Source organism: Neomonachus schauinslandi, chromosome X (genome assembly GCF_002201575.2).
Source record: "Neomonachus schauinslandi chromosome X, ASM220157v2, whole genome shotgun sequence".
Classification (NCBI taxonomy): Eukaryota; Metazoa; Chordata; class Mammalia; order Carnivora; family Phocidae; genus Neomonachus; species Neomonachus schauinslandi.
Genome location: NC_058419.1, coordinates 69,206,161 through 69,222,328, shown reverse-complemented (window position 1 = coordinate 69,222,328; position 16,168 = coordinate 69,206,161). Strand labels below are relative to the sequence as shown.

The following is a 16,168-nucleotide window of genomic DNA, read 5'->3' as shown; positions in this document are numbered from 1 at the left end:
GTGCGTGTGCGTGTGCGTGTGCGTGTGCGTGGTGGGGGGGGGGGGGGCTTTGGATGCCCTAAAAAAAAACCCATGTGGTAATTAAGGATAACCAAGGGCCCTTTGTCAAGGGCGTCAACTGAATATGGAAAGCAGGCTTCCCAGGCTAATAAATTCATTATGTTATTGTTTCCCATTCTACATGGAATATAGCCGTATGTGTCAGATTTAGGCAAATGGATCAAGGCAGGAATCATCGTGAAAAGCACCATCCTAACAGAACCATTACTGCTACTAAATGGAGGCCAGCCAAAGGGCGCAGACCAGAGAGATGTGGATGCGAGTCCCGGCCTCTCCACTTACTAAAACCGTGAGGCCTTGGCCAGTTTGCATCACCTCTCTGAGCCTCAGCGCCTTCATCTGTAAATTGGGGATAACAACACCAAGCTGGCGGAGTTGTGCGGATTAGAGCTGTTAACATGTAATGGGCCTACCGTGCGCCCGGTGCATAGTGGGTGCTCAACGATTGGTGGTTGCTCTTATAAATTTATTATAGTCGTAGTAGCAGCAATGATGTGACGGTAAGGATTGTTGTGGATGAGAAAACCTCTGGGGATTTTGGACATCGGAATTGTTTCCCCACATCTGTGGGTCATCCCAAGTCCCTCGCGTGTGGCAAAGCTAAAAAGGGCCAGGTGCCAGAAATGCAACCAGGCTCTGAACTTGCCGCCCGTGGCATCCTCCAGATTCATTGCCGGGGCTGGAAGTCCCACGGCGCTGTCCTTTGGCAGGTCCCCAGCCCCCGCTCTCGTCTCAGGAGAGGAGGAGCACTGAGGTCTGGGATCGTTCGTGAGCCTGGGCTGAAAGCTCGGGGGGAAAAAAAAACAACCCCAGGTAGCCCCACACGCCACTTGAGCTCTAAAAGGAATAATTAAAGCCAGCAAGTCTTTGGCAGCCTCCTGGACAATTCAAGGGCAAGGCACCCCGTGACTCACCATGTGGTGATGGGCAAGGACCCAACTTCCCCAGCATCCTCATCTCGGGAGAGGAAGAACCAAGGAATCCTGACCAAGCTGTTGGCAGATGCTTCTTGGCAAGACTTTGGTGCACCTGTCTCGAGACGAGGACCTCGAGGGGGATCCCTGGCGGCAGCACTAACTCTCTGTGTTTACCTTCCCCAGGTCACGGCAACAGGCCGGCTGGCAGCGTGGCCCGCACCGCCACCTCGGACATCAGGCCCAGTCATTCGGCCCCAGAAGGTGTGCATGGAAGAGTGGCAGTTGGTCAGGAAGTTCAGTTCCCAAATCTCACCTCCCCAGGACTGAGGAGTCCTTCTAGTGACCCGGAGGAACCGCTCCAAGTGCGCGGTGTCACCAAAGCCCCGGGCATGGAGAGCATAGGAATGGTGTACAGCGTCCCCAGTTCTTGCAACGGGCCGACAGAATCGACGTTCTCTGCTTCCTGGAAGGGAGATACTTTTACCTACGTGACTCCAAGTGCCGTCAGCCAGAGCAATCGAGTGGGTGAAAACGGAAGAGATCCTTCCTCAGGCAACGCTTGGGTCCCTCTGCACGCGCTGCCGCCTCTAGTTCCTAAGGAGGCCGCTACCCTCCTTGTCACTCGTGATAACCCTGCAGGATGCAGTGGGTCAGCTGGCTACTCTGAGCGCCCTACTCAACGAAGGCAAGCATCAGAGCGACCCTCCAAGATCGGCCTCCTCACCAGTGGTACCTCAAGGCTGGAGACAGGCCCAGGGGGGTCCAGCAGGTTCCGGGAGCGGTCTCTGTCCGTGCCCACGGACTCGGGCGCCGCGGATGTGGACTACAAGGAGGAACAGAAGGCCAGTGAGGCCTGTGCCCTGCCTTACGCCAGTACAAGTTCTGAGGGCAGTAACAGTGCCGACAACATCGCCTCCCTTAGCGTGCAACAGGAGGCCCAGCACAGGAGGCAGAGATCCAAGAGTATCTCTCTCCGGAAGGCCAAAAAGAAGCCGTCCCCACCCATGCGCAGTGTCTCGCTGGTCAAAGATGAGCAGGCCCTCTCGCCGGAAGGTGGGTCAGCACTGCCCAAGGACCAGAGGCCCAGGAGCCTCTGCCTCTCCTTGGAACACCAAGCACGTCCCTCATCCCACCCCGATGCTCAGGGTCACCCAGCTGTGCCAACCGTCAAAGATCCGGAAGGTACACAACTCTCCCACCACTGGTATCTGGCTGACTGGAAGTCCGGCGACACCTACCAGTCCTTGTCCAGCTCCAGCACTGCCACTGGCACCACGGTCATCGAGTGCACCCAAGTTCAGGGCAGCTCAGAGTCTCTCGCCTCCCCTTGCACGTCCAGAGCCACGACGCCTTCCCAACTCTCCATCGAGGTGGAGGCCAGGGAAGTATCCTCCCCAGGAAGGCCCACCGGGCTGATGTCACCCTCCAGTGGATACTCCAGCCAGTCGGAGACACCAACGCCCACCGTCTCCATGTCCTTGACCCTGGGCCACCTGCCCCCTCTGAGTGGCGGCGTCCGGGTGCGTCCGGTGGTACCCGAGAGGAAGTCGTCGCTGCCCCCGACCTCGCCGATGGAGAAACTTGCCAAGTCACGGCTGTCGTTTGACCTGCCGTTGACCTCTTCAGCCAACCTGGATCTGTCCGGGATGAGTATCTCCATCCGAAGCAAAACCAAGGTGAGCCGACATCACTCAGATACAAATTTTGGGGCCAAGCTGGCCCAGAAAACGAGCCCCAACCAGCCCGTCATGCCCATGGTCACTCAGTCCGACCTCCGTTCCGTGCGCCTGAGGTCAGTCAGCAAGTCTGAGCCGGAAGATGACATCGAGAGCCCAGACTATGCTGAGGACACAGGAGCGGAAGTCTTCACCTTGCCAGAGAGAAAGACGAAACCCCCCATAGCCGAGAAGCCCCCCGTGGCCCGAAGGCCTCCGAGCTTGGTCCCAAAGCCACCATCGGTCCCCGAGGAGTACACACTCACCTCGCCGACCTCGGCCATGACCCCCAAGAGCTCAATTCAACACACGCGGCCACTCCCTCAAGACATCTACACGGTGGTGCGGAAACCAAAGCCCTCCAGCTTCCCCGAGGGCAGAAGCCCCGGGGAGCCTCCAGCGCCCTCGTCTCTCGCTTTCACACCTTTTGCCAGTTCCTCTGGTGCTTTCTTCTCAGGAACACAGCAACCTCCCCAGGGCACCACGGAGGACGGGGGCCCCAAGGCGAGAGCCCTGCCTGAAAGAATCAGCCTGCAGAGCCAGGAGGAGGCGGAGAGAAAGAAAGGCAAGATCCCACCTCCCGTCCCCAAAAAGCCCAGCGTGCTGTACCTGCCTCTCACCTCACCCACGGCTCACATGGAGGCGTACGGGGCCGAACCGAGGCTGCCTCTCAGCCCCATCATCACCCTGCAGGAAGAAGCCAAGGGTCCCCCCACCAGTGACCACCCGTCCCCTGGTACGAGGACGACTTCACCACTGCAGGCCGAAGGTGAAAGGGAGGCAAGTCCTCTAGGTTAGTAAACTGCTGGCTTTTCCTTTCCATCCCAGGAAAGATGACGGTGAGCATAGAGTGCCAGAGACGGAAGCAGATGCCCCCCAATAATGATCCTGAGTCCAGGACAGCCGGGTCAGTAGGAGGCATCTCTTGAGGGTTGGGGTTCTGCCAAAGAGGCCTCGCCGCCCTTGGGATCAGGAGTGACCCAGGCAGGGATGGATCTCCAAGGCCCACTTTGGGCCGGTCCACCCTGGAACCCCCAAGGACTGAGAGAATAAAATCAAACTAGGTCTTAGCACGCTAGGACCCTAGGAGCCCATCTGCCTAGTCAGGCACGCATCCCCCGCCCTAGGAACTCTCTCTCTCTGCCTCACTGGACAGCACTTTTCTCTAGCCGCGCTGATTTCAGTTTCACGCACGGGACTCCGTACCCTCCCAGGCTGAGTTCCCGTGCGACGGCCCGCTCGCAGGCTTCTGAAAGAGTAGCATAGGTTTCCAGCGGCACCCTTTCTTAGTGCTTTCTGGAGGAAAGGGCGCTCACTTGCTGGGATTCTTTGAGGCTGGCTCTTCCCAGGACAATAAGAAGAGGCTGGATAATGTTTCTCGTCCTTTTGGGGGGTCTTTTTTTTTTCATGCCCCTTTCCTGTTTCCATTGCGGTCAGATGCACCTAGCGTGAAATTTACCATCTCCAGAGCGCTCTTCATCTTGCAACACTGAAGTCTGTACCCATTAAACAACAACTCACCACCGTTCCCTCCCCCTAGCCGCTGGCAACCACTCTTCTACTTTCTGTCTCTATGAATTTGCCTCTCTCTAGGGAGCTCGTGTAAGTGGAATCACACCGCACTGGTCTTTTGCGGACCGCCTATTTCACTTAATAGATTGTCCTCCACATCCATCCGTGTTTCTCATCCTTCTTTTGAACCCTTAACACCAAACATCAAAATCTTATCACCTTCCTGGGGCGCCTGGGTGGCTCCATCACAGTTTCTGTTCAGGTCATGATCCTGAGATGTCGGGGTCCTGGGGTCAAGCCCCACATCGCATCATCGGGCTCCTTGCTCAGTGCAGAGTCTGTGAGTCCGCTTGTCCCCCTCCCTCCCCCTCAGCTCCTCCCTCACCCCATGCTCTCTCTCTCTTCCTCTCTCAGGTAAATAAGTAAAATCTTAGAACAAAACAAAACAAAAAAACAACATCTTATGACCTTCCTTAAGCTGATTTGGACTTTCAACAGAAGTTAAATCATAGGGACTAGAACAGGCAAACAAATCAAAGCCCACAGGTAATTTTAGAATATGCTTTGTCAAACTCCACAGGCTCCCTCTGAGATTCAGATAGGTCCCACTCCCACCTACTGGTTGAGTCATTGCTTTAGATTACTCTCAGCTTTTTTGATTTTTAAAAAATGATGCATTCAAAGCAAGAAAATGCTCTGGCAACCTGTTGTAATGGAAAAGGCATGAGAAAACAAGGACCCATGCTGATCTTCACCACTCAGGCTACCTTGGCCAAAACATGAACCTTCTGAACATCGTGTTCCTCTGCAAAATGGAGACATTAAGGGTCTCTGCCCAGCAGTCCTTTCAGACTTGCTTTGAACATCAAATGAGGTACATGGGTGAGAATGTGCTTTGTCCTAACTCCTGTGGGCCAAGTATTTAATTCCTTCTGGTTCTTATGCCTAGGGAGCTCTGCAGAACCAAGCACTGAAGAAAAAAGTGTAATCAGCGATAAAACAGCCGAATGGATCGCCGAAGACGATGAGGACGTGTTTGTGGCTTCTCGCACAACGGAAGATTTGTTTACTGTGATACACAGGTCTAGACCCATTTTCTTAATTCCTAACGTCTCCTTAATGCCTTCCCTTTTGAGCCCTCTGAGCAGCCATGAGCACTGAAGCTGGAGACTAAGTGCAGATACCCACACATGGGAACGGCAGTGCCAGGCCTCGCAGATGCAGTTCGCTGACATCTTTGGGTGACGTGGAGGAGGGGCCGGGAAGGGAGGACCAGGTGCCGAGTGAGAGGCCCCTCGTCTCCTAGCAACCGCAGGCCTATTGTGGCTCCATCTGCTCTCTGCAGCTCTGTCTACAGACAGAGACATTTAACCCTTCACAGCATTCCTTGTACCAAACCCATCTCAGCAAGAAGCGCGGTGGGGCACCGAGCCGGGTGGGTGTCAGAGCAGGAACGTAGGCAAAGGGGGACCGGACGGGGACCCCCGTTCTTGGACAGGGGCACAGAGCAGGGGCTTGGTGGTGAGAAAAACTAGAAAGAGCCCAGTTATCAGGGCTGCGGGAGGGCCCGTTCCCTCGGGCTCTCTTGAATCCGAGTCACCGAGCTACAAGCCTTGACTCCTTAAATTCTTCCTCGGTCCCAGAACCAGGGCATGGTCGAGCCTGCAGGCCCTCCAGCTGTGGGTATTGAAAGGAGGGTACAGTCAGGGAGCCAGACAGGGGACTCTGAGGACTTAGCAGCTAGTGAGAGAGAGAGAGAGAGAGAGAGAGAGAGAGAGAGCGCTGGTCAGCGCAACTGCTCGCAAGGCTGCTCTGTGAGGCTCCCAGGTCATGTCACTGGCCTTCGGGAAGTTATATGAAGCATTAGGAAAATGTCTGCCGCATTGAATTCACTCAGAGCAAACTTTCTCTTCTTTAGGTCCAAAAGAAAGCTGCTTGGCTGGAAAGAGCCTGGGGAGGCCTTTGCCGGCGGCGGCAGACCAAGCTCGCATTCACCAGTAAAGAACCCAGCTGATTCTCCAGTCGGTGAGTCAGCTACCCCTCCCGGGTCAAGCGGCGGTGCCAACCTAGATGCTGGCAGAAACGATGACTTCAAGGCCTTGCTACAGAAGAGGGGAAGCAAGGCAACTCCAAAGTCCCGCCCCTCAGCAGCCGAACTGCTGAAGACCACTAACCCACTGGCTCGGAGAATTATTGCACAATTTTCAAAAGACTACGAAACCACCGATAACCCCAGTACCTAAGGCCCGGGTTCAGCAAACAGGGTTTAGTCACCAGACTTGAGTAGACGAAGGGGAAGAGAAAGGGTTTTAAAAAGGAGTCGTGGAAATAACAGAAGAGCCTACTTGTCCTTTCCATTCATTCACCCCCTGGACAGCAGGAAAGAGGCCACTCGACCTAGAACTGAAATCATCAGGCACTTTAATCACCTTCGGACATTTCGCATTGTCATACGTGTAACGATCTTGCCATTACTGACGACAGATTTTCTCCTTCTTCCCCCCAGTGCTGTGCCCTGAGGAGAAATCCGTCCCTGACTCCTGTCACCAAGGGGCACAGTGCGAGGGCCGACTGGGGCTGCCGAGACTGGGGGTTTTCCGATTATTCACTTTCCGGGCAAGGCCTTGATGGCCCTGTGTAGAGAAGCAGAAAGACTCTGAGGCCTCTTCAAACCACAGTCTTGCTCTCCGAAGCCCCCCTCAGAGAGGTTTGCGGGTGTACGCTTATTTCAGCATGGGGTTGATTGGCTGGCTTTTGTCATGCAAAATATGAATGTGACTCTGTCTTGAAATTCATGCCTTTTTCAGTTGGATTGTCTACGCGGAGAACAGGGTGATGAGTTCCGATAAACATGTAGACCCCCCTCCCCCTTTAGCTAGGAAAAGTCAGGACTGGGTTGCTTTGGATGAACCAAGTTCAGCGAGCAAACGAGGCAGCCATGCGTTCTCTCAGATCTAGCCGAGGCAACTCGCACGCTAGCGTGCGCCGTGACATTCTCCAAGGGTCTGTCCACAATGAGAGCTAGGATCGGTGCCCAGCTCAGGCTGCATTCTAAGAACCCTCGTTTCACTTGCATATAACCTTCATTACAGGAAGTAATTAGCTGAAGGAACAGCATCATCAAAGGCTCAAGGAGGAGAGAAAGTAAGTGTAACTCGTCCACCTCCATTCAGTTTAGATTGTGGTCTGTGGTTGCTTTTGTTTGGGTTAAAGGAGGTCTTATTCTGTTCCCAAACCGAGAATGTATGGACTAAAAAAGGATATATCCAAAACCTAAAAGGCTGCCTTGCAAGTTGCTGTGGCCCATAACACACACAGACACACACAGACACACACACACACACACACACACACAAAGGGCTAATTTTTTTTTTTTTTTGCCATTTAGGTTCCACCTTGTGACCAACTTTCAGTTAACTATGCTGTGGGGGAGTGGATGGTCTGGGGAAAATAGGGTGCTGACAGAGCCCCAGAACAATCCCCGTGACCCCCCCTCCCACAAACACACAAGCTTATAGGCACTAACTGTTCTTGTCAGTTCAATTTTCTAAACAGGTCAAGAGCAGTGATTCATTTGATTTTCGTATGGCTGGTCGCTGGGAGGTTGGGGGGAAAAAACAGACAACGCATTGAACAAAAACTGGCTGACCAGTCATGGAGGGTTAATTGTCCACGTTCCCAAGAAGGGAAAAGAAAAGTCAAAGGAAATTGTAGCCTGCTTCCTGGACCCCTTCCTCCTTCACCACTGCCATCCCCCCACCAACGGATTCATTGGCCAACCTCCTGGAGGCTGCAAAAACTGCCCCAGAGACAAGCAGTTCTTGATTTTGATAGGCCGCCTTGCTCACCAATGAGAAGCAAGCTCTTAGCTCCACTGCCCACACTCTAGCAGGCAGAGCAGCTGAAAAGCTACCCTGAGAGCTGAGGAGACTTGGAAGCCGCTTAGAAGCCTTCAGCCTAGGCCCTGGGTTGGTACAGTTCTGAATTCCAGACTTCTGAGTACAGGCCGGCCTCACCAACTTCTGCGCGATCCGCACTTGCCCCTGGTTTAGGCAGAGGCCACTTAAAATAATAAGCAGCGAGAACCCAGTTGCTTTTGAAAGCATCCCAACTATTTGGTTCGAAGGTCCTGATCGAATTTCAGGGGGTTTGCCTGACATTAAATAAGACTCATTCCTGGCCTGAATTTACATACGAATGCCACACTCGTCTGCCCCAGCCTCAGCATTCCAAAAGACAGAAATATTTTCCTCCGTAGGGAAGTGAAGGGGTGTTTGTGCTTTGGCCTAACAAAAGTGAAAGGCTTCCAGGGCCTTCTCCTGGGGAAGCACTTTGAACAGCTCAACTCTGAAGCCGAATACGAGACTCACATAGTATAGGATCTGTTACTTCTGCTGATTTTTCTGGAAGCTTTTCGTTTGCTACTTCTAGTGGGTTTCGCCTCTCCCCTCGCCTTGCTATCTCTCATGGTTTTCCCTAAAGGTTCTAAAGCTGAATGACCGGACACCTTTAGGTTTTAACGTTTCCTTGAGTCTTGCTTTCCTCTATGGTAGTCTGTATACCTGGGATTTTTATAACGTCTTCTGCATCGTTATTATGGCCCTGAAATTCCCGGTGGTGTTTCTCATTAGCACAAGAGGATTTGGGGCAGTGATTGTATGGCCAGAGGGAACACCGAGGACTAGAAATGTTCCTTTAATATTTTGCAGCAGGGGACCTAATCCCAAACAAACAGCCAGACTGTAGAATTTGTTAGTCATTGAGGACCGTAAGACCAAACATCTTTCCTGCTCTTAACACACAACATCTCTCACCCCTGTGATTATCATAACACCAGCTCTCTCTCCCACCGAGGCACACAGCACAGTGTTTGCTGCCTTGTACCCCTACTTGCTAAGGCTAGAGAAGACAGGCTGCAAGCCCCTCCAGGCAGGCTTTCAGAGAACCTCCTGCTGCCTCTGTTACTTGTGCAGATAATAATGATAACAGGTTTTGAAGGTGGAAATCAGAAGGGGTTCAAGTGAAATGAAGTTGGCCCCAGGAGGTCAGCTTCCATTTCAAGTTGTTTCCATCCTTCTGGTTTGCTCTGATTCCAGCCAGTAGCAGCAGGTGGCTCTGCTAGGCTGACCTCAGTCTAGTCACGAGTAGAGAGAGTCGTCCCCAGGATTGGTTAATGGGTAGCTAAGAGTGCTTTGCTCTAGGTGGGTGTTGATTACGTATTTGTGGTTCAAATGTTGAGGGGAGAGAGCAAGCCATTCTTGGTACAACAGGAAGCCTCGTTGGTGCCTCCCCTCCTTTGCCTGCCTCATCTCTCGCCTGGGCCTCCCACCGGGCCCCAACTTGTCCCTCAGCCCCAACTCCCGTGACCTGCATCCCTAGCCTCCCGTGTACCCTTTCAGGAGGCGGGACCACAGGCAGCGAAATAGTTCACCTTAGCCTAATGACCACAAGTCGACCAGTTGGTCCGAGGGCATTACTTCTAATGTGCAAAGATGGAGGAGATTCTACAAGGCTGACAATGCGCATTTCACCAGACATCCATCTTAATTAACTCTCTAGATGACATGGATCAGCTCATGATCCCGCTGTACCTGTCTGTCTGAGCAGATGTGTCCATGCACCTGCCCTCTTCCTCACAAACAAATCATCCCCTAAAAAAAGACGAGTTCATGGCCAGGGTTCTGTTCCTCACCAGAGGAGTAGCCTTCCATCCTCACCAAGTGTGTAAACACAGTAGAAAGCTTTCACTGTAATCGGATCTGCCAGGGCCAGGACCAGAGTGAGGTGAACGAGGCGCCCGCTCTCGGGGCCGCCCCGTGCCTTACCCTCGGGCCAGCCCTGCTCTTTGCACTCTATAAATATCAGTTTATCTTCTTCCCGAGCGCAAGTGTGGTTCCTCCAATAACTCCCTATCTGCCGTTGCACCAGATATCTTATTACCATCTCTTTTTCCACTGCTCTCAACCTTTGTATGCCTATACATCAGAGAGCCTTCAATATGATCAGAAGACATGGTTGATTTCCAAGCAACCTGCTCCGACTGGCAAGTCAGCCCCCATTTCGGTAGGGATGCAGACAGGGGCGGCCCTTCAGCAAGATCGTGGATAAGTTGGAGGCCTGCCACTGGGACCCTCTCTCTCCTCTTTCTGCTCCATGTTCCCCAGACCTTGGTTCCCAGAACCAACCCTCCTGAGTGCCTCTTCGTTTGTTCTCCTCACTCAGAAAAACATGCTCTCAGGAAAGAGATGAAGTCCTTTACTTGGACATTGTAAGGCTTAATGCTACCTTTTTTGAGGGTCACTTGCATTGTAACAGGGGAAAAGCCTTAAGCCAAAGGAATTGAAGTTCTACTTGTAGGATGTTAGGCACCGATTAGTTGCCGAAGTGTATTTTTCACCACGGAATGGCCAAATTCCCTGACCGCTAACTCCAGAAGACAGAAAATGCTGTAGTCTCCCGGAATTATTTTATCACATTGCCGGTGGTTGGCTACATAGGCCTGATCCCCAGTGCTGTCCTCTTGGACAAGGGACCAAGGGACCACATCTACCAAGAGACTCTCGGAAATGGCTCCCAGAAGGCCAAGATCCTCGCTATTGTACAGTGACGTTTTTACACGAATGGAAGTCATACTAATCATTTTAGTAAAAGAACACAAGGCGTTAGGGTTTGTGAGACTGCGTCCTGTTCGTGAAAGGTGAAACTGTCCAATCGATGTCTGATCAATGTCGGTCACCCGGTGTTGGTGGTGATTATTAAATTTCCCGGAGGTACAGCTTTACTGACCACAAGCCTCTGCTTCCCCTACCCTTATTTATGTTTTGTGCTATCACTTGCGCTTGGTGTGAGAGAGACCAGATCTCTGCCAGAGCACCCAGTCCCTCCGAAGCCTTTGCTTGTGTTTCAGCTTTAAGTCATGAAGATATTAGGGATCTAAGAGGACAGGAGAGTGGGAAAGAGGTACAAACAGCTGCCTCTGTCAAAGGGCAGCAAGAACTGTAATTTAAACAATGCCATGAAATAAAGTTCTAGCATATTCTGAAACAGACTTATATAGGGATACAGTAGTAAATGGTTAGCGAGAAATATTTGAGGCGCTTTTAATAAGTGTAACAAAAATACTTTTGCATAAGTAATGGGTTGTGTGAAATACGTATATATGTTTGTTCAGCAAAGCCCAAAATCGAGGCCAGTGGTTCTCAGAGTGTAATCTCGGAACCAGCAGCAGCAGCCGCAGCCCTGGGATATGTATGTGTGTGTGTGTGTGTGTGTGTGTGTGTGTGTGCGTGTGTTCCAGCGACGTTACTTCTTCAAGCCCCTGAATCACTATAGCCACGACTGTCCAAATGGTTCCAGCCTTTCCCGTCGTTTCTTCTGTCCTTAGAGTGATCAGTGTCTGGCCAAGTGATGTATATTTTCGTGTTGATCAGGTTTGTGTGGTGTTAAGAAACGATCAGATTGAATCAACGTACTTGCTTAACCTGCAAAACCCTTGATTTGACTTAGCCAGGACGTCTGATCTGTTTAGAGGTTTAAATTTTTTTTTTTTTTTTTTTTGTAATTCACGAATAGGAAAAAGGAAGAAGTGTTCTGTTTGTTTGGTATTGCCAACCCTTAAATACCTATCTTCACCGTGGTGGCTGCTCTCGACGAGGGCTCCGATTTTAAGATTTTGCCTACATAGTGGAATTTGATATCAACAAATCCACCAACAAAATCTGAAATGGAACAGCCAGTTAACCCCTCTCAGCTTCTCCTTAATGCCAAGCTTTATAGGAACTTATTCCTTATGTGGTGTTCAGCTTTTTTTTTATGTCCAATTTTATAAGATGTTATGCATGCGGACGCAGCATTGTGCTCATTGTATAAGTCACACTGAACTCATTTCTTCCTCCGTATGTATGATGGTGATGAAATACCAGTCTGTATGTCCTGACTTCTCCCAATCAACTGTAAATGACAAATCTTTTCATTAATTTTTAAATGAGATATATTAACTCTGGCTAGTAGTTAAAATTTTATTCTTTTTATTATATTTCATTGCTACTCTTTTCTACGGACTCCAAAGCTTACTCTGGGGAATATTTCTTATTTCTAGGTTGTTGTATTTCTCTTATTTCTATATTTATCTGTAGTCACGGAATGTTAGAACTGAAAGGGACCAACCTCTCATTTCACACATGAGGTCCAGAAAGGTCAAATAACTTAAACGAGGTCATGTACACAGTAGGAGGGTCTGGCCTCAATCCCAGGTCTCCTGCCTCTGGGCCCAGTGTGTTTTCATTTAAAGCACTGCATTTAGAGAGGACCCACGGCTGGCTTCTACTTCTACGACACATGAATTTCCCGGGTATTTCAGTGAACTAATTAGCTATGCTTTAAGGGAAAATGCTCAAGATTTCTTTAGTTGAATCTGAAGACAAATCTCATTTTCAATTTAGAAACATTCGCTTCCCCTCCAAATTCAGTATATGTTCCCTACTTTGTTTTTCCTAAGAGATGTTTGAGAAATGAATTTTTGTAGATCAAATTCCACTTTCTGGTAGAGAAGCGTCCTATGTGGGGGAATCTTCTGGCGACTTCTTTTGAGAAACAAAAAATCCAATGTCCCCTAATATCTCTACTTCTTTTTAGTGTGAACGTTTGTAATTGGTATTTATTTAAAGTAGGGCAAACCAGTGTAGGCTTTCCTAGAATCTACTTTATCCTTCCCTTCTGAAACTTTATGAGACATTTTCAGACTGTTAGATGCTCATGAGATCCTTAGTTGTGTTCTAGAAACTTCACCTAACTTGATGTTATGTCAATCCCTGGGCTCAAACTCTATCTCCATCTTACCAGAAAATTACAGAATTCCCTAATCAGTACTGAGCTCTGCATGCATTCTCTTTTCTGGAACATTCTTTGCCTAGTGTGACTCTCTCTTTAGCTATTCTTGGGCTTCCTTCCATGGTTCATGCATACCTTACTATTCTGTGGAACTGCAGTCAGTGTCCCTTTAGGGCCATGCTAGTCACATGGAGTGGTATTTCCAGTTATTTCCATTGTTCCCTTGTTTCTACTGGACCTCCTCTGGTTTCCATTTTCAGGAATGCTCAGAGATTGGTGGGGTCTTGACCCGGGGGGTTGACACGCTTTTTTAGCAAAGGGCCAGAGAGTAAGTACTTTAGGTTTTGGCGTCCACACGTGGTCTCTGTAGCATATTCTTCTTTGTCGTTGTTTCTTTTTTTCTTTGTTTTACCGCACTTTAAAAATGTAGATGCCATTCTTAGCTCTTGGGCCGTAGAAAGCCCCAAGCTGGATTTGACCTGCTTGTCATAGTTTACTGACCCCTGGTCCAGACAGTCTTCTGGGACAGGCATTTCTGTGACTGGCCCCATGTGATAACTACATTGTATGCTGGATGATGGGGCTCGCTACCCTCCCACCTACTTACTACGCTGTCACACCAGTCTGCACAGAAGTGGGTGGAAAAGGGCTGCATATGTCAACCCATGACTCTTTAATAGGGTGCTCTTCATCATGGTCTTTCTTTCTCTCTTTCTCCCTGTCTCTCTGTCCCTCTGTCTCTCTCTCACTGACTACCTTGGTGTAGAAACCCTCATTCACTTTTCCAGACCTCCTGTCTTGGTCATCCAATGTGCCTCTTCTTCCTCGAGTTTGGGGTAAACTGGCAGGGAAGAATGGATTTCTGACTTTTCTTATTTCTTTTGTCCCATCACTGGTCTCCCAAACTGTGGCTGGGCACCCCTGTCCTGGGTCATCTGGCCTGCCCTGCCCCATATTGTCATTGTGAGTTTAAGGCTGTCTCTGGAAAGTCTGGTGGCCCAGGCCATGAGGTTCCAGTCCAGTCTACAATTTCCTAGGAAAATCACCAGACCTCTTGGTTCCCATGGTTTGTTTTAAAACCCAGAATATCCATGTGTCCATTCTCTATAATGCCATTTGGATCTGTTCTAGACTTATCCCCAGCAAGAAAACCAACGAGGTATAGAAAGTATTCTGTGCCCACAGTGTTTACGTGCCTAAACCCCCTGCCTCTTGGGCCCCCAGGCCCCAGGATGGACTCCTTGGGATGCCCCGTGCAGCACCACACCCAGCAAGCATGCGGCACACCACCGCCTCCTGTTTCCTGAACCTTTTTTTTTTTTTTAAAGATTTTATTTATTTATTTGCCAGAGAGAGAGGGAGAGAGAGACAGAGAGCAAGTACAAGCAGGGGGAGCGGCAGAGGGAGAGGGAGAAGCAGGCTCCCTGCTGAGCAAGGAGCCTGATGTGGGACTCGATTCCAGGACCCTGGGATCATGACCTGAGCCGAAGGCAGCCGCTTAACCCACTGAGCCACCCGGGTGTCCCTGCTTTCTGAACCTTTAAAAGGATTCCCTAGGGGCACCTGGCTGGCTCAGTCCATAGAGCATCTGACTTTTGATCTTGGGGTTGTGAGTTCAAGCCTCTCATCGGGCCTAGACCTTACTTTTAAAAAAAAAAGAAAAAGATTCCCTAAAGTTTCCTCACAACTCTCTCCATCTCGCTCCCATCTCTACCTCTCATGCCACCTGGGAGTCTAAAGCTCAGATTCACATTTTCACATTTGCTCATAGAAGCACTGAGGGGCATGACTGACGAGGGCGGGTGCCTGAGCGTGTGAGCGTGGTTTCTCCCCCGGGACTGTGAAGGCCCCCATTGACTAATGTCTCTCTCTCTCTCTCTCTCTCTCTCTCTCTCTCTCTCTCACACACACACACACACACACACACACACTCCGTCCAGTGTTCTCATCAGTTCTCTGGTCCAGGTCTACGTCTGGTCAAGGAGAAGGGGATGGTGTGCGGCTCCTGAGGCATTTCCTTTTTTCTTGTCTTTTGAAACCTTCTTTAGGCTGGTTTGTGCCGGCTTCTCTCAAGAAGCCATTTGAAGAAACTCCTCTGTGACAACTGTGGACAGGCTGACGTACAGAGCGCTAGGACTTTAATTCGATATGAACTCGGTCACTCAGACATACTTCTGAGGCTGCAGTTTTTCCTATCGAAGCAAATTGCCTCGAAGGACCTTTCGGCTTGCTTCCTGTCATTTGAGCCCAGGGATCTGCCCAGTTACTGAAAACTAAATTTTAAAAAGTCAGAGGCGTGAGTACCTTTCAGGATCTCCCTATGTGAAAACATCCGGGAAACAGTTTCTTTCTGCCTTTGGTTTAAGATTGCCAGACTGCATGGAGCACTGGGTGTTGTACGCGAATAATGAATCGCGGAACACTGCATCAAAAGCTAATGATGTAATGTATGGTGACTAACATAACATCATAATAAAAAAAATCAAAAAGAAGAAGATTGCCAGACTGAGGAAGGCAACCAGGCTTATGCCTTGAACTCTAAGACAGCGAAAGGGCTACACTTGCCAAAAGCAAAACAAGGAAGGAGGGTTGCCTAGTCCTACTGTGCATAAGTCAGCAGACAGACTTTTCTTACGTTAGCGTGCAGGGCTTACGAAGTGCCAACAACGCGCTAAAGAAAAATAAGGGAGACAGGAATTTACAGACCAGTATCCTAAACTGGAAGGCGGAGATAGAGCCATTCCCCCAGTGATGAGACCGTGTCCCTGGATAAAAATTTCAAGAAGCCCCAGAAACTAGGAGAGATCATCATCCCAATCCTTTTTAGAATTCTAACACAAAATGGAAGGAAGCCCTCTGTGGGGTGATATGACAAAGGGTTTTCCTTGTCTTTTCTTTCTTTCTTTCTTTCTTTCTTTCTTTCTTTCTTTCTTTCTTTCTTTCTTTCTTTCAGCATTCCATACTGGCTTGCTACCAGCAATTGAAGTGTATTCTTTATAAAGCTAGAGCTGTTTGTGTCTTCTCAGAATAAATTGTTTCTGTTAAAAATCATTTTCCGTTTCACCCTCTGGTTTTCATTGTAGCAGTGATGCCTTTATTCAGACACTAAGCCCAGGTCGCAAGCCTGTGTCACCG

At 49.9% G+C, this 16,168-nt stretch overlaps 1 protein-coding gene across 1 annotated transcript in view; it reads left to right on the top strand.

The window, feature by feature from the left end:
* The window catches only part of NHSL2 (NHS like 2), a 246,412-nt gene extending 239,734 nt beyond the window's left edge, over positions 1–6,678 (top strand). The window contains exons 6-8 of the mRNA XM_044911794.1: positions 1,161–3,485; positions 5,154–5,286; positions 6,123–6,678. Of these exons, the coding sequence (XP_044767729.1) occupies positions 1,161–3,485; positions 5,154–5,286; positions 6,123–6,447 (2,783 nt within the window). The 3' untranslated portion in view covers positions 6,448–6,678. The remainder of the gene's footprint in view (positions 1–1,160; positions 3,486–5,153; positions 5,287–6,122) is intronic.
* Positions 6,679–16,168: the final 9,490 nt, after the last annotated feature.